Genomic DNA, 19,284 nt, shown 5'->3' with positions numbered 1-19,284 from the left:
ACCACGTTAGCTGAAGGTCCACTTTGTTTCTAGACAGACAGTGTTAAAGATCGGGGTTTTTAGAATATTATTTCATTCTTTTTTTTACACCATTGATCTATACTAGTTTAATTTCCTAAATCTTTTACTATTTCCTGTTTTTATTTTTTTTTAAGTTTTAGATCTTGCTTTTGAATCTCGACAAAACCATATTAAATGGAATAATTCATGCTACATAAGTAAAATAATGCAAATACATATATTTATTGCAATAACATCAGAATTTAAACTTTGATGATATGAAATCAGCCGAGTCCTGCATTCCCTGTACATAGAAACATGCATGCATAACCCCCCCCCCCCCCCCCCCCCCCTTCTCCCAGGATTAGGAACCTGTTGTATCCAGTCTTCTGCCCTCTAGTGGAAGCTTGTCTTGCCAAATGTATTTATTTATGTATGACTATTTTATTGTTACATAAAGAAGCTGTTTAATGTAAAAACACCAGTTCTGTCAATAGTTGGATCAAATGATGTGTTAAAGTCACCTCCTGATTTCCATAAAGACATTTCAGAGTTCATTAGTTATTCTTCCCTGAAAAGGGAAGTTTTATATGTGCCATTCATTATTAGCCACTCCCACTCTAAGAATCCAACTTTTTTCATAATTACTCACAAGTGCAGAATATCCCCTTTTTACGTTAAGCAGCGGGGAACTTTACACCCATCTGGTTGGTGTCTTTAGGTTACATCTTTAAGCTGTAAGTCATTATTCTCTGAGGATCGTAACAAACCGTTAATCTCTCCATTGGGAGCTGTTCTCTCAGGAATGGCCAGCTCACACAAAGGAACATTAAACTGTACAGCGTTTGTCCACTCAGCATTCTGCTTGCTGCACGACTGGAAAAGGACAGAAACTTTCCCAGAGTGCTTGATGCAGACTCCATATGCAACTGTTTCACTGAAACTGCTGCAAATCTGTTTCATTTTTTATACATCCCAGCAAGGACGTAATTTTCACGTTAGAAGTGGGGGGGACACGGGGGGGGGGGGGGGGGGGGGGATATCTTTACAGTATGTTCTAATGGGAAACAGGCTTCAACACAAACGGTTGTTTTCTGCTTGGTCCTAGAGCTCAACCAGTGTCAATTTAATATAGTGTAATATTGTTTTTGGATGGTAAAAAGTGCAGGGGTCAAAACTTGACTTTGGAAAAAGTGGAGGGGACATGTCCCCCCTGTCCCCCCCCAAAATTACGTCCATGCATCCCAGAGTTTAAACTCTGAACCATTGTCTTGATTTTTGCCGTTGTATCTTTATTAGGTCTCCTTAAAAATGTTTTTTTTTGTTTGTTTGTTTGTTTTTTAATGGGATTTCCTTGCAGTTGAACCGAGTAGCCACTGGCTGCATCCCGGAGATCGGGGCGAGGCTAAATGTGGGCGGGGTTAAACGTTTAGAGGTGGGTGGAGACAACTATTTGACTCCTGCCCCTCTTCAATGGAACCAGTAAACCGCGAGTAGCCCCTTTCTAAGGATTAGAAAGCCCTAAAAACCCACAAAACCCATGTAAAGCATATCATTGGTAATCAAATGACTTGTTTGCTGGATGCCATGATAATTTTAAAGAGCAGATAATTACAGGCGCCATTTTTGATCCAATCTGTTCTGATATTTTTATTCTTTTTTCTACTTTTGTATGGTATGTGTATTTATAGCACATAGGTATTTGTGTCTTTTAGCTATACTTTTGGTACCTATATAAAAGGTTCAAGCATTTGATAGACTATTCTTTAAACCTGTCAAAACCATTTTAATAGTTGATTTTATCAATGCTGCCTTTATTTTAATAGTCATTTCCCAAGTGAGTGTAAAACAGTATAGACAGACACGGGTAAATTTGTTGTACACTCAGTTATATCAGCTACATTAAGAGGACCAGAGACTTAAATTGTGCTGATACTTCTTAAAACATGCCAGGGTTTGAGGCGGGGTGGTGAGACATTGTGTGAGACACCCAAGAATGCAGACTAAATTTTTCAAAAAAGGTAAATTTAATAGAGCAAACAGCCAACACTGGAATAAAAAAAAAGTACAAACAAATGAACCAAAAAGCACACAAAAAACAAGAGAACCTCCAAAAAAACAATGTGAGGAGGAAACAGAATGCAAAAACTGTGACACCGCTGTACTATGGCATTTCAAAACCAGAAAACACCTTCATCTTCCTTTTTTCCTCAATTTCTCTGCAGAACTCCTCATAGTCTGACTGAAAACTAAACATGAACAGGAATGGTTCCCTGCAATCGTTCATCTCCTCTTCATCCAGGCCATCACAGAAGCATAACCTCTCCACTGCCCTCCGGCAAGCTTCCCTGTCCATGGTGATGACCTGGGGAAGGGAAAGGCTTCTTTTGAAGGACCTTGTGGTACACCACCTTGCTGCCTCAAAGGTGTCCTCAAGCAGAGAATTCTCCTAATCAAAAATAAAGACAATATTAAAATTACTGCTGTCAAGAGATTAAAAACATATTTTACATTAATTATGTATGATCTGTAAGAAATCTAATCTTTTAATTTAATCTAATAACTGTAATATAAGCCTTATTTTCAATGCTAACAGCTAGCCAAACAGCTGATGCTGTGGTCTTTCCAAACTGCAGCACGGATGTGCGTCTGATACAGGAGAGAAGCTGTCAGCAGCCTTGATGCTCAGTGACACCCATTACATCCAAATGGTAACAATAACTTTGGAAAAAGTTTCAAGAAGGGTGAAAAACACGGAGTAAAGATAACAAGGTCGCTGAAATAAACACTGCTGCAGCTAATCTCTCACCGGTCTTGTCACTGTAACGTCAACCCTTCAACATATGAGTTTACATCAACCCTTCAAGAACACCAGCAAGGAGCGTGAAAGAAAAGAAATTGGTTTATTTAAAAGTCCCATAAAGAAGCAGTAGATTAAAACTGATTAACATAATTAAATTATATGACACGTAATCATGGCTGTAAAAAATTAATTGCAAGTAATGGAATTATTTGACACCTCTAATTAAAATAGAGGTTGGAGAAGAAACAATGACACAAGAAAAGCCGACAATATAAAACATACTCTGTTCCCTGTGTCCAGTTCCAGCAAGTTCTCAGCCTCTGCTAGAAAGGAAAAAGATTGTGCTTCATAAAAAGCATATTAACAGTGCAAGTTGTAAAAAAGATCAGTTGCTTAGTATTCTTAACATTTCTCCTCAAAAGTAAGTCGCCCCGCATGTGAAAATATGTATCATCTAAAACTCATAATGGGAAAAAAACCTTTAATTTCCAAGTTTATAAAACGTTCGCCCAACATTGGTCCTCGATATTGTTAAAACAGAGAAAGAAAAATCCTGGCTTACCTCCGGCTACAGCATTGCACACACACATGCATCAATAGCATAGCGGTTTCCTGGTTCCATTGAGAGAGGGACCAAGTTCTTGACACACCAGCTGACGTCTGCAGCCAGGTCCTATCTTGTTCACGACTTACCAGCTGACGTCTGCAGCCAGGTCCTACTCAGAAGCACCAGGCAGGACGCAGGAGTCAAATAGTTGTCCCCGCCCACCTCGGGATGCAGTCAGGGGTAGTTGGTTGAACCCTGACTCAGGCCCCGCCCTGCATTTGTCGGCGGGGCGGGGCCTGTTTAGTCAGTATAAATTACTCGGCACGGACAGCGTTTATATTCAGATGAAGATCGACACCGTTCCACGAACAGCAGACTGCGTTTGTTTTACTTCACTCGGACGGAGCGGATTATCACCTGCTGCAGCATTTTTAAACAAATTATCACCTGCTCTGGATTTATTATCGTAAATTCTTTGGGGGTTTGTTGTTGTGTTTTAATTATTATTTGCATGGGCCCCTCCTGTTTTGTGGATCACGCTTCTGGAAATACTCTCATTTACATCTCTAAAATCCAAGCTGTCATCGATTTAAAGTGGGAGTTTACGGTGATGTCCTGTCTCTGCCATGTATAGTCCATCCAGGTGAGTTGGATATCAGCTGAACCATGTCCATGTCGCACTGTGGCTGGAATAGAGTCCTGTTGCTGTTACGAACCGGCACCTCAGCTGTCACGCGCTGCGTGGAGACGCATTTAAATTCTAACCTTACGGGTAAATTCATTTACGCTGATATGTTTAAAAAAGATGTGAATTCAAAACACTTTTTGCGTTTATATCTGCTCATATGTGTCAGAATAGAATTTAAAACTGACATGCGGCGTTCTCCGCTCTTCTCAGACTAGATTAACTAACGCAAACCAGAAGTTAGATTATATTTAATCTGGATTATAAAATCAGAATTGTCAGTTTTTATTTCCTGCTGGATCACCGGGATGAGAGCACGTTTTCCTGCGCTCCTCAGAAACCCGCTCCTACCGAGCCGTGCGTAATAAGCTCCATTCTACCGATGCGTTTCTCTGGTAGCGAGTCAGAAAAGCTCACATCCATGTTTTATTTTTTAGACAACAGCAAACCTTCTAAATCCTCCCATTCCGTTTCCAAACAGCCCTAATGGTCGAGGTCGCTGAGTTCAGCTGCGCTTTTTTTGGTCATATTAAGACTTTATTAATTTAAAATAGTTTTTCTTGCGCACTTTAGTGTGATCTAGTCTCCCGATATTTATATGCAGATATCCGTCGGTGAAATGCTTTTTTTGTTTTCTTATTTTGAAACATTTAAAACTTTTGAGTGAAAAAGCGCACCCGTGTCCTGCAGGAGGCGCACACGCGCTGTTTGGTTTTACAACAAAGATACACAAACGATCCAGGGACATTTGTACTTCCGTGTACACCAGCTGCAAAACATGCTGACGCGTTGTCAATGTGTTTATGGGAAACGCGCAAACCTAAATGTGACCTTTTTTTCTCTTTGGAGAACTCTGCGCTCACAGAAAGACAACAACACCCTCCTCTTCTGACGGAGCCGCTGGACGCATTTCCTCAAACACTGCGCCGTAATCGTGGCGCTGCGTATTTAGATCGCCGGCACCTTGTTGCTCTTTCCCTTTCCTTCCGCCTGCTTTCCTCATTCTTCTTTGGCACCGCTGTTACGAGCGCTTTCGTTTTGCTGCTGCGCCGCGCTGACAATAAGGGATGTAAGACAAATTTCTGGGATATATCATTTTAAGATGAAAAACACAAACAGGGAAAGTGGCTCTAAACGTCTTTTTGTTTTTGTTTTTAGCTCTGACCTCTTCACCTTTTGACCCAAACGTAGTTAATTAGATTTAGGGCTTCAGGTATGATAATCTCGTGAAATTATTATTATTAAATTAGCGCATTTAATCTGTCTGACGCAGCTATAGTTTCCCAAAGTCGCGCCTTTCATGTCCGACTTTATTCCCTCAAAACAGTAAACAAAGATTGATCTTAATCAGCAATTTCACACAGACAACAGAGACGCGCCGTGCGTCCGTTTGGACAGGAAAGCGGGTCAACGGCCAGTAGGCTGCGGAACACTGACTCCGTGCGCTTCGGGATGATTCCGCTACTTTTAGACAATAGTCTCAATAAAAATCCAACAGGTTATCAAAACAGTAGATAAGTCTGCATAAATGACGCAAAGTCTACTTCTGTGAAGTTGTAGAACTGCGGGACAAAGTCCGGTCTGTATTCAGATATGCGCTGCGCAAATGCAGCTTCAGATGCGGCAGAAACTAACTGAGTGATGAAAGACCAGGCTGACGGTGCCGCTCTGTTCCAACAGGCCACCAAACCTGTGCGATGGCTCGAAACCACTAAACGCAGCTGCACCGAGCGCTGGAGGAGACCCATCATCCACCGGCTGCGTTCCAGACTCAGAGCGAAACACGCACAGCAGAGAGCGGAGCTTTGCGCACCCGAGCAGTGCGGGAGAGGAGCCGGAGTCGCCGTCTTGGTCCCCAAATCCGGCCAGCTTAGACGTTTTCCGAAGGAGATCCATATTTCGCGCCAATCGACGCTCATCAAGCGGATATTTCTCCTTCGAGAGCATCTCCTTGCCGAACTCCCCGTTGTTCCCGAGCGCAGAGACGACCGACCAAGCCACACAGACTCCCAGCCTCACTGGACAGGTAATGAACCACGCCCTGCATCAGATGGCTGTGGGACACGGCGAGGGACCGGGGACGCACGCGCTGCACGGTGAGCACAGGCAGACTGGTTTAAAAACATCCAGATTGGTGCATGTCCCAAAGACCTCCAGCTAACGTAACAATCCCGTAAGAATAGAAATGCATGCAGCAGCTTAATATAAAAAGTAAATTCAAATATAAAAGCTACTTCTGCAGGAGCTACTTTCACCATCTTTTAAAACCTTTGCTGCTTCCAAAAGGGAAAAAAGTCAGACCTGCAACATGCTGAGAATTACTACTGATAAAAAAAAAACTAATTATTTTTGTTTAAGATGACTAATATCTGGCTGCTCTGTGAAGGTTATTGACCTCCTGCTCTTCTGCTGCTGCAGATGTTTTCACTGGCTGCCTTGTCAGTGACATGAGGAGAATCCTGATGCAAATGTCAGCTGGAGCGTGAAGGAATAGAAACGTGTGTTCCTCCTCCTCCTTTCTTTTTTGTTCTATATGCAGGGGATGACAGAGTTTCTGAAATATTTGCTCCTCTTTCTGATTATCAAGGCTTTTTCCTCACTGTTGAATCGACTACCACAATCACCGTTAGAAGGAAATCCAGCTCATGCAGGCATCAACGTGCACATGTGAAACACTACCAAGTGTTGGTTCTACTGGATCTAAGTGCTGCCTTTGATACAGTAGACCACACTATTCTTTTAACTCGTTTACAACAGATTGGCCTCTCTGGTGCTGTACATAGATGGTTCACATCCTACCTCACAGACAGGACTTTCATGGTGAGTTTGGATACCTGTTCCTCTAGGGTCCATGGGATTACATGTGGTGTGCCCCAGGGTTCAATTTTAGGCCCAGTGCTTTTTAATCTTTATATGCTCCCTCTTGGCGGAGTCATCAGGAGACACGGGGTCAACTTTCACAGTTATGCTGATGATACACAGTTGTACATCTCCGTGTCTCCGGATGACTCTCGGTCAATGGATGCACTTTTTAACTGTATTTTAGACATCGAATCCTGGATGGCAGAGAACTTTCTCCAGCTCAACCAGGACAAAACTGAAGTTTTAGTCATTGGTCCTGAGGCCCAGAGAGAGAAGCTTTTACCGCAATTACAATCTCTGTCTTTTAATCCATCTGAACAAGTGAAGAACCTGGGTGTGATTTTTGACTCTGAGCTGACTTTTATCCCACACATTAAAAATATAACAAAAATAGGTTTTTATCATCTAAAGAACATCGCCAGAGTCCGCCCCATTCTCTCCCGGGCCAATACGGAGACGTTGATGCATGCTTTTATCACCAGTAGGATAGATTACTGCAATGCCCTGCTTTCTGGTCTTCCCAAAAAGAGCATCTCAGGCTTACAAATTTTACAAAATTCGGCAGCACGTGTCCTGATGAAGACCAGGAGGCGGGAGCACATGACACCAGTTTTAGAATCATTGCATTGGCTCCCCGTATGTTTCAGGATCAATTTTAAGGTTCTTCTAATGGTTTTTAAGTGTCTTAACGGTCTTGGGCCTTCTTATCTATCAGAACTGCTTTTACAATATGAACCCTCGCGGACTCTGCGCTCCTCTGGCAGGCGTCTCCTGGTCATCCCTAAAGTCAGGACACAAACTCACGGCGAGGCGTCCTTCCAGTGTTATGGCCCTCGCCTCTGGAACGAGCTGCCGGAGGACCTCAGGGCCGCAGAGAACGTTCATGTTTTTAAGTCAAGACTCAAGACCCATCTTTTTAGGTTAGCTTTTATCTAAATATTTACTACAGGTTTATTTCTCGTTTTACATGATTATATTTTATTACTTGCTTTGTTCTATATGATTATATTTTAGCACAGTTTTATTATTTAAATTATTATTTTACTGTCTATGATTTTATTTATTACTTATTTTCTAATTGTTGTCATTTATATTAGCTCTTTTATTACATTTTTACTCATTTTAATCCAGTGTTTCCTCTGTGGGGGCCCTCTGCCCCGGGAGCGGTGGTCGACTGTAGCTTCCTGGGCGCTCTACAGGTGGGGGTCTATGCTCCCCCTCCACTGAGCGCCCTGACTTAGTGTGGAAGACCTGATGCTGCCGGGGCAGACGGCTCCTCTGATGGCGTTTCCTTGCGTTACCTTACTTGGCTCATCTGGACTCAGCCTAATATAATTTTTACTCGTGTGTGTGTGTGAGTCTGTGTTTGTGTGCGTGTGATTGCATATGTTTGTTAATGTTTTTAACCTGTTATGGGAATCTGGGGTCATTTTGTAAAGCACTTTGAATAACACTTTGTTTGAAAAGCGCTTTAGAAATAAAATTTGATTGATTGATTGATTGAAGTGCTGCGCAACTTCTGCTGATTTCTTAGTTTGCACGCTTGCCTCCTATTTCTATATCTACCTGTGATTGAAATTCCCAGAACTTGTTTTTTTATGTTTAATAGGTGTAGAAACAGTATTTGATCAGTTATGGTCTGAAGATAAAAGCAAACGTCAGCACAATTTTCCTGGCATTATGGAGATGCTGCACGATTTGTGGACTTTACCTCACCACAAAGTCCACGACAATACAAAGTCTGTGAGATGCTCCGTGGAGATCGTAACAAATCCCCATGCAGAGGCCAAGAATGATCTTTGGTAGTGCACATGACAAACCAGTCACTGTATCGTTCTCCGAATGACAACTTGTGGTCGGTTGACACTTCCTAGTCTTTATGCAAATCAGCACCTACACAGTCAGCTGTAGTGGGCAACAATCACAGCCTCGCTGAAAGGTCTTCTGTGGTTTCTGCAGCATCTCAACGCCGTGTATCAATTCTGGCATCAGGATTCTCCTCATTTCATTTTCTGTGGGGCACAATCTCAGTAGGATTTATTCTAGAGGAAAAACTGATTGACATCCCAACATTCAACCTAACCAGGTAGAAAACAGAAGATTAGATCACTTTTTTTAATAGAATTTATCTCAAAGGAATCAAAACCTGAATCCGTCTCACTCAACAAGCTTTATGAGTTCTCACAACCCTGATTCCTATTTTTGATATCAGCAGTTTAGTTAGTACAAATGAAGAACGCAAGCCTGTCACCTCCAGCAAGAAGGGTCTAAAATAGTTCTCCAGCGGGCTTGTTTACTTCAGCACGATCTACAAAAGAAGACACGCTTTTAACTGTGCTGCTGTCGGCTAAAAATGCTCGTCTTGTTGCTAGGTAACAAACAAAACAGCCAAATATGGCCAAAACAATATAAAAACAAAAGCTAATTTGTCTCAAAGAGCTGAACTTGACATGTTATACAACTTCCTCACTATGCTGTTTGAACGTGAGTTGGTACAGTAAAGTGACGCCTTTTTTTTTAACTGGGTGTAATTTGGTGACGGTTGTCTCTACACGCTGAAATAAGGCTTCCAAAAGCATCAGCATGTTGCAATCACTGAATGCTTTGTGATGCTTTTATTCTCTGCCACTGCAGCCAGACAGACTAGATCGCTATCATAAGAAGCCATCTTCCACGTGCTTACAGGTCATTCGTTAATGTGCGTTAGGCAGTCAAAATACGTCTGTGGCTCTTTTGTGATTTGCAGACGGAAACTCTTTGAGATCTGCTTCATCTATAGAAATGTTTACGCCATGTTTGTCAATAACAAAGCGATCTCCGCTATTGAGGCAGGTTCCCTGTGTGTGTTGGATGTCAGAGCTCATGAACTGATTGAATGAAATTGATGAAATGATTAGTTTATATTTTCGTTGTTGATGCTCGTTATCACAGCACTTCCTCTTCAAGAAAACGCACTAATCAGCTTCTCTGTGTTAACGTTTCTAATCGTTTAGTTTTTTATCAATAATGTAACAACTTCATTATAAAATAGTCGCCCTGAAAGGAGTTCTGGATCTGTTTGAGCTCCTATACCTTTACACCAGATTAAACACCTGATTGTTTGTGATCAGCAAGGCCAAACGCTGAGAAGAAAACACAGGAATTCATAAAATAAGGTTGCAGAATAAAAGCTGCATGGGTGTGCAGCAGGTGTTTTGTAATCGTTTTGATACCTGGTCACACACCCTGACACGTGTTGTTCATGGAAAGCTCTCTACAACTGACATCCATTTAAAAAGTCGAGTGAATGTTTGTTTGCAGCTATCATGCTCTCTCCCCTAGTCACATAAAGTGTTCTTCAACTCTAGAAAAACTGACCCCCAGAAAAAGAGAACATAGAAGCTCGCAAATCTTAAAGGAGATACATTATGCAAAACTCGCCTTTTGCACCTCAAAATCCATCCATCCATTTGTTGTTGTTGTTGTTTTGTTTTTAAGGAATTATGATTAAAACAAGCAGTTTCAAAAAGTCCTTGTTTGTGATGTCACAAACGGGGAAACTAGCATTAAACCACCTCTTACGTACAAAGAGAGCAACTGCTCTACTCTGAGCCCCTCCCATGTATGGGAGCTTCTCAACTTATAGAGCTCCGGGAGTTGACGTCACTTCTCCCGACATGCAACAGTTCAAATCGAAACGGCGCCATATTGGCATGCAGAAGCCGGCAGCTGGACTATTTGTTATTGTCAGAAAACTCAATCAAACGGGAAATATGGTAGATTCCTGTTGTGCCCCAGGATGCAGAACAGACGCGGACGACATAAGGAATGAGCCATCTACAGGATTCCCCAAGATCCGGAGCGCCGCAAACATTGGATCATTGTAATAAAACGCGCTAGTGACCGGGCGAAAATGAAGCTGTGGGATCCCGAGAGTAAAGGTTTTCGCTTATGCAGCGACCACTTCATATCAGGTACTTAAACCAATGTTTCCTCAACTGTGTCTGGTATTTATTTCAAATGCTTTTATTACGATTCTTAGTGGGCTTCCTAAACTTATTTTGGCGTGGCTTTTTCTGTCTTATTACTCATAGCAGCAAGTAAACATCACGTAAAACGTTGCCTCGTGAGTTCTGCGTGCTGCCGTTTCCGTGTTTTATGATCAGAGCAATTAACCGGCTAAGCTGTATTTAATTTTTAAGCAATGGTTGATCAATTGTCAGATCACACATAAAAAGCACTTTGGATTGCTATTATCTGTCTCACCGAGACTACTTACGTGTAAATCTGTTATTTGTCCGTCCATCCATCCATTTTCATCCGCGTATCCGGAGTCGGGTTGCGGGGGCAGTAGCGTGACTTCCCTCTCCCCAGCCACCGGAGCCAGCTCCTCCGGGTAAATCCCAAGGGGTTCCCCGGTCAGGTCCAGTGTTGTGCCGGTAAGAAGCCCGCTCCGACAGCTTCTGGCGTCGGAGCGGGCAGTAGAGTCGAGAGTCCCAGACCTCTCCCCAGCTCCTCCGGCCGGGGGAATCCCAAGGGGTTCCCCGGTCAGGTCCGGTGTTGTGCCGGTAAGAAGCCCGCTCCGACAGCTTCTGGCGTTTTTAAAAAGTATCCCAGGGGCACGGTAAGGGTCGGAGATGTTTAGTCTATTTAATTTCTGACTATATAAAACGATTTCTTCTGTTTTAAAGTGTGAAGTAAACTCCGACGAAGTAAAATCCAAGCGGATCCCGTTCATGTTCATGGTTACATCCGTGTTTGTTTACCTTTTTTGCATGCCAAAATGGCGTCCACTAACTGAGAGTCACGTGGGGTCCGGAGCTCTATAGCAGCTTGAGTGGGAAATGGGTGGGCGTGGCCATCTCCAGCTTGTTTTCTTAAAGTGACAGAGCCCTGAAATGGCATATTCTGGAAAGTACTGAAACTGTCAAGAACAAATGTGCTGAAATAGCTTTATGTGAGACGGATTTAGTTCAAAGGACATCATGAACATGTTTTATATCGATCATAGAACTATAATAACTTGAGAAATAAGTCATATATCTGCTTCAAACACACAGCAGGTGTAGTCTATTGAATTTAATGCTGAATTTGTTTCTTTAGTATCGGAGGATGTCAGAAATATTAAGCCTGGGTTTCATAACTCTGAAAATGACTCATAAATGGAGATCATAATAGGTCGGTGCCTTTCGTAGTCATACTGTATAGTTTAGACCGAAAATATCACAGATTAACCACACACACACACTCACACACACACACACGGTCAGCTGGGTAGTCAGATGTATGTGTGACTCCAAATGCGTCAGTTTCATAATTGTAATTTGACAAGTAATTTTGATATTACCGAGTTAAATACTCACATGTCTTTAGTTTTAATGATGTCATCCTTTACAACTGTTGCTCCTGGGTCTAAGCTAATTAAATCCCCTCTGAAAACTTTCCAAATCACATTTGTAGCGACTTTGTTGCCTAACTAATTTCCTCAGTGTTTTAATTCTAACCACATTTTTCTGCAGTTTCACAAACTTGCATTTCTAAATCGATCTGCGTTGTAGCTGAACAAGCAAATCACATAAAAATCATTAAAAATGATCACACGTGACAGCTTGTGCAAAAGTCTTCCTCTGTCACATGAAGACTCAAATCGAAGTATGAACAAATGAATCTCACAGGAGCTGTGTTGTAGGGTTAGGGTTAGATAAATCACAGACCTCCATTGTTTCATTTACTATAAAGTCAAATTAAAAATGTTCAGGTTGGATCCTTTAAAGGCTAAATCCCAAAATCCATTTCAGAACATTTTGCTTACAAACTTCGAGGGAAGATGAAACCTGCAGAAAAACGCATTAAAAATGCATCACATATTAGTAGGACTCGCCTTGTGAAAAAAACACGTCTAGTTTACCACATTAAATTTTTGATTTGTGTTGCAGGAAACGCTGCCGCCCCCTCTAGCACGCAGGAGCAAAACGCAATGACGGCAATGGAAGCAAGGACGTTCGGACGACACCTCAGGAATATCGGGGATGACTACAACAGACTCCTGTTACGGGTCAGTGGTCAATTTGTGCTCTATCACACGTTTAAAAAGTGCCTCTAAATAGTTCCTTTTTGGAGGGAACTTCCATCGCACGTGAAGTGGAAGAAAAAAGTCATGAATTTAAATCAACACATTCAGCAGTGGTGGATCTAGGTTTTTTCTGAGTTTGGTTTCATCAAGGGGTGCACAATATTCATAGAATAAATTTCAGAATTCCTAATTGACTCATTGGCGCCTCTAGTGATCAGACTTGGAATTGCATCCAGCTATGATGCGATCATCATGCAAAAGACAAATGAGTGACAGGACAGGTGGCCAATGCTCCTGTGACCCCGCCCATAGAACCGTCAATGCCATTCAGCCAGAAGCTGATAAACGATTATAACTTTAAAGACATTTTTTCAGAAAAAATATCACTCAAAAACCAGCCATTTGGACCAAAATCAAAACAGCGGAAGAGAAATGGTTTCCTCTGCAAAGCATTCAGCTGTTTTTTAACTGTAGGAACAAACAAAAAGCAAAACCTAGCTGTACAAATTGGGTGCTTAAATGTGGTTAAACCCCAAAGAAGTTCAGTGACTGCTTGCATTTTGAAATCACAGCTTATTTGCTCAGCCTGAGCAGCAGCTGTTAAGCAGCTTATTTCTTGGCTGGCGCATAAAGATAGCGATGCTAGTTGTTGGCAGATGCTGCAAGAAAACTCACCTTTGGTTCAGTGTCATCTCACTTTTTTGTGTTTCTTACTTAACAAAACATTATATATTTATATTTTTAACATTCGAATGGCTTTGTTGCTCTAAAGTAACATTTTTGTGAGTTGGTCCAATGACAGATGAGGCATCCAGCTTCTGTCTCTGATTACGACATGATCTAACCATTAGCTTCTCTACTGCTTACTGAAGACATTATCACAGGGCGTATAAAACCTCTTAGTAATGCAGCTGTAAAGTAAGACCTGATTTCCTTTTGGCTTATGCCTCCTTGGCAACATTTCTGCATGTTGCATCATACATTTTATTTACCACCAAAGGTCTGACTGGAGCACAGAAAAAAAGAGCAGAGAGGAAAAGGGAGGAAAGTGTGTGTTTTGCTTTAATCTCTTCAGGAAAGTAGAGTGAAAAATAAAAGTCAGGAAAATGCATGACAGGGTTTTTTTTAATGAAGAGCTTTCAATGCTGTTTAGTGTCAAAAGATTAACAGCTACAAAGCTGAGTCTGCATCTCAGTAGCCCGACGCATCATAAATGTGCTCCCTCCGTTTTGTTTAATGTTTGAGTGCTAATGAGCAGCAAACATGAGAAAACCCCTTTATGTCTGCTTACTTTCTGCGTTTGTCCCAACCTGAATCACCTTTATTGAGTCAGAAATCCCTTTAATATTTCAAACTACTTTGGGTCAAACACATGGGTGTAATTTTCACTTTAGAGGGGGTGGGGGTGGGTGGGGGTGGGGGTGGGGGGGGTATCTCTACAGTATGTTCTAGTGGGAAACAGGCTTCAACACAGACGGTTGTTTTCTGCTTGGTCCTAGAGCTCAACCAGTGTCAATTTAATATAGCGTACCGGTAATATTGTTTTTGAATGGTAAACAGTGCAGGGGGTCAAAACTTGACTTTGGAAAAAGTGGGGGGGACATGTCCCCCCGTCTCCCTCCAAAATTACGTCCATGGTCAAACAGTTCTGTAGCTCAGAGCTCGTTTGATGGGAATTAAACTCCTGGATTGTTCATCAGCCATGTGGTAGCGCTTTACAAATGAAGCTGTAGGGTTATGTCATTACATTAATGATCATAATGTTTAATATCTCGGTGTAATCACATATTCATTAATATAGTTGCCCCACAAAACAACAACTGGTACAAGTCAATCAGTTTTATTGATGCTGAGCTAAAATTAGATTTGGTTGGTGAGAGTCATCCCTAACATATATGTGCTGACTTTAATGCCATCCTGGTTACGTCTGTTTTATAGAACATGTGGACCATTAAAGACCAGTGCAATGTAAATCCAACATTTCCATTCACTAAGGATGATGTCATTATGTCACAATTTCCCAGCCTGGGGTCAGTAAAGTACATCTATGTTATGGTCAAGAAGCGTTTCTGAATGCAAGATTGGATAAATAAAGAAACAAATAAATAAACGAGGATTTTTGATTTTCTCCACATGTCAAAGATTTCCTGAGATTGTACCACTCATTTAAGGCAAGTGTGCATTTCCACCAAAACATTGTTTTTCCTCACACAAAGGCTGGATGAATACATCCAATATCTGGTGTGTGTTAACTTCTGGGTTAGTGTTCTTTGACCTTGAATGTAGAATTATCCAGTGTGTGTGTGTGTGTGTGTGTGTGTGTGTGTGTGTGTGTGTGCGCGCGCGTGCGTGTGTGTTTCTGTGAAACAATGAAAAGAGGAACGTGGAGACTTGTTCCTTCTTTTTTGGCCAGGTGTCAGAATGACATGTACTTGTGCTCAGCTATACATAATTGAAACACACACACACACACACACACACACACACACACACACACACACACACACACACACACACACACACACACACACACACACCTAGCTGCAAGATACTTTTTAGATGTTCTGATTTAGTCTTAAGCAGAAGAACATGTATTTATTTCATGCTAAAGCATTCATCAAAACATTGAGTTTGTCATTCTTCTAAAATATAAAGATATTTGACTAAACTTATTATCTGTTGCAAAAACATTTGAGATCTTGATTCTTCTCCTAAAAAGCAAAATGATACCAAAACATCTAGACCAACAGTTTTGTTAGATTGTGTTGAGAAGTGAGAACTTGTATTTATTGCCGTAACTGGCAACCAAGCTGATATTTATGATGTGTATCCACAAAGTCACCCCAACATCAAAACATAATCTTGTGTTCTCAGGCCCATGTGATAACTGTGAATCATGAGTTTTCACGGTTCTAAAATGTTGGAAGAGTTGTTAACGCTGTACTAATCTTCATAGTTCTAAGAAAAGGAAGAGCCAGTTACTGAAGGTAAGAAAAAATGGGCTAAACTCATCAGCCAGAAACCACCAAAATAAATGAATCATTTCTGATAAAATAATAGATCAAATGGAAAAATGTAATCGAAGCTTATTAAAACCCTTTTCCCGAAAAGCTGATATAAAACTTTTCATGGAAATTTCATGTGTTCTGCATTTGTAGTTTTCAGTTTTAATTGACATATCTCCACCAAAACGTGGTATTTAACACAACAAGCTGCATTAACAATTCTTTTATTATTTTAAAGTTAAAACTGACCAGTAAATATGCATCTTTAAGTCTACAGAAAGGAATCAAAACCTTTGGCATGAGTCAGTGCTAATTCGTGCTGAACCCCCCCCCCCCCCCCATTAGAGGAAAACAAGCTAGCGCTAATCACCAGTCACCTCTGGGTCACGTCGATCTGATATTGGACTCAGCTTTTCCAGAGGAAACAAGCTAGTGCTAAACGCCAGTCACCGTTTTCTGAGTCCAAACATCCTTTCCGTGACTTCTAATTAGGGATGTCCGATATTATCAATTAATGTTTTGCCTAAAGGCGTCACAGAGCGTTAGTCAGGATTATCCCAGGGAGAATATCATTTAGCTGCTGTTGGAGACAAATTAAACACATTTTTTTTCTATTACTTAGTTACAAATTTGCACGGATAATGTTTAAAGCTTAAGCATTCTTGATGGGAGACATGAAAATGTTGACAACTTAAAGGATTTACTTATATTTTTTTTATTAGGGAGACCCCACATATATCGGTATCAGAAATTCAGAGTTAGACGATATCGGATATCGGCAAAAAAGCCAACATCAAGCATCCCCTACTTCAAACGGTGTTTTTTCAAGTGGTAGCAGCTGGCCGTTTCTCCTTTTATTATTATTGAGCCTTGAACCTCTCACACCATTGGTGTTATGTTGCTAAATGCACAATCGCGTAATGACTGGAGGACCCTGGTAAAGTGGAAGTGTGGTGGTTCTGTCAGACAGACAACTGGATGGTCCAATAATTGGTTTCAGACAGAGCTATGTTATTAGGGAAAGGTTTTAGACAAATGCAAAAGAACCACTTTATGGAATTTCAAAATCAAAGTTTTTTTTTTTTAATATTTATAGCTATACAATGTTAGAACATTGGTTGTTTATCAGATTTCCCATTGTAGCTTTAAGACTGTCGGAGGGAGAGGAGCTGATTAATATTCTCGATAGCCATCTTGCCATGTGGCCTTAATCAGATCTGAGCTCTCAATTGAAGCAACTCAAAAATGTGTAAACCTTGTGCTGAATGTTTTTATTGTAAACCTTTAAACCTACGGTGAATATTTACATAGACGTCTAAGGTTACAGTGCCCATGTCATCTCCAGCTTGTTGCAACACGTCTCGTGTGAAACAAACCTGGCTTAGCACACCCAGTTTCAACTATGTGATGCAAACGTGATGCAGGTCAAAACACCACAGCACATGAAATGTAAGATGATGGAAATAGACTAAAATTGCTCTTGAACTACTTTTTTGTGAATATTTGCTTGATCCTTTCATGAAAACGTCCCCCTTATTGTTCAAACTGACACTGATGTGACTGCTGTCTACGGCAGGTGGGGCAGAGACTATTCTGAAGCACTCAGAAATGTTGAATACATTTCTGTACTTTACAAAAAAGGGAAATGAAATAAATAAAAATGTGTTTCACTAAATAACCACACAAACATAATGACATTGTTTCATGACAAATGGGTTTTATTGATACTATTTAATAAGTGAACATGCGGTATCAGGCTGCAGAAAGGCTCACTGGCAGATCTCAGCCACGTTTCGGTGTCTCTGCTCTGTTGACAGAAGAGTTCAAGTTCAATGCCTGGAAGCTAAAAAATACACAAGGCTGAGTTGCAACAGTTACTTCAGGCTGTAGAAGTGACTCAGTGTCTGTCAATATTCTGACACAACCCAGCAGGTGTTCCCATTTCTTTGATGCCAGAGGAAAACTGAAATGCTTGAAAAATTAACACCTAAAAACAAAAGATTATTTATTATTTAGCAGAGCAAGATTCAATAGATAAACAATGCTTTCTATCGTTTTAATCTTTTAAAGTTCTCGTTTTTGTTACTTGTCTCAGAAACTTTTTTCATTATGCTCAGTTAAACATTTACTCAGAGTCCATGGTTTGTGTGTGTGCGTGTTTGTTTTGAAACATCTGTGAATTTGCTCAGTACAGTGTACGATCCAGTCTGCGTGGTGTGTCAGTTTAGTGTCCGTGACACAGTGTAGTTTCATTATGCCTCAACCCTGTGGTTATAGAAAACTCTGGGAGCAAAGCACAAGGTCTAATTATCCTGACCAAACACACACAGACACACTCACACAAACTTCAACGCACAATCAGTCATCTGTCAGTAAACTGTAAAACCCTTTGTCCTGAAGACAGAAATAACTCAAGACTATAGTGGATCAGTACAGTGTCACTAGCTGGCTGCTTGTGTGTGCTCAAAGACTCAGATGGAGAGTGATTGTACATCTACCCCTTGTTTCAACCACCACACCTCTATTGCAGTGGAAATTTACATTTGATTTAGATTTTACCGCCTTCTCGTTTAAGTTTTTTAAAGCTTATGTGGTTTAAAGGAGCAATATGTAGGAATTTTACAGTGAAATAACCACAAAACTGTCTACTGTCTCAGTTTTGTTGGATGGAAGGTTACATTGCAACTGATTTCGTTTTAAGCCAGGTGAGGGTTATCAGTGTTTCTCCTTTTAAAAAGTCAAAAGTTACTGTTTACAATCTGTGAGCCTGTGAGGTTGACAAGTCTGCACCAAGCTAACACAACAGCGCCACCATTTGTAATTCGATACCGGCCGGAAAATGTTCTGGAGTTGTTTAATGAACCATAGCCATTAAACAAGAGCGACACAGAGGTTATTTCTTGTACCTCTTTTGGCAACCTTTTTGTTTTACTCTAACATCTGGTGAAGCAAGCTAGAGGCTAATGCTGAGCTAACAGTGCCAACTGTGAATTAGAAGCAAATAGTTAGTTCTAAAATAATTTCAAGCTACTTTTTCAATTAGTAACAACACAGTAAAACAGTGAAATGTATGTGTGACGTGAAAAATGAATCAATCATGGAGTTTTACTTCCTTTAATGAGTCGTTCAGAACAATAACATCTGGCTAAAACCAATATGGCAATGTCTTCATCTACTTATCAACTTACTGTGTATTACCCATCTTGGCTTGTCATCTAGAAACTTGGGGTGCTGATCCATAACTGGAAACACTCATAACAGAATGGCAGTGAGATGGTAAATTTCTGTTTACAAAAATGGGCTGCAGTAACCAAATCTGACCACAGAATG

At 40.9% G+C, this 19,284-nt stretch overlaps 1 protein-coding gene across 2 annotated transcripts in view; it reads left to right on the top strand.

Moving 5' to 3' along the window:
* The first annotated feature begins 3,854 nt into the window (after window positions 1–3,854).
* bcl2l11 (BCL2 like 11) overlaps window positions 3,855–19,284 on the top strand; it is a 30,030-nt gene continuing 14,600 nt past the window's right edge. Inside the window, exons 1-3 of one of the 2 annotated variants that reach the window (XM_015944684.3) lie at window positions 3,855–3,993; window positions 5,716–6,131; window positions 12,813–12,931. In XM_015944684.3, the coding sequence (XP_015800170.3) occupies window positions 3,977–3,993; window positions 5,716–6,131; window positions 12,813–12,931 (552 nt within the window). In that variant the 5' untranslated portion in view covers window positions 3,855–3,976. Of the gene's footprint in view, window positions 3,994–5,676; window positions 6,132–12,812; window positions 12,932–19,284 lie in introns of those variants that run through there. The other variant, XM_054750256.2, reaches the window with a different exon arrangement.

This window comes from Nothobranchius furzeri, chromosome 12 (assembly GCF_043380555.1).
Source record: "Nothobranchius furzeri strain GRZ-AD chromosome 12, NfurGRZ-RIMD1, whole genome shotgun sequence".
Taxonomy (NCBI): domain Eukaryota; kingdom Metazoa; phylum Chordata; class Actinopteri; order Cyprinodontiformes; family Nothobranchiidae; genus Nothobranchius; species Nothobranchius furzeri.
This window is presented reverse-complemented; position numbering and strand designations above follow the sequence as displayed.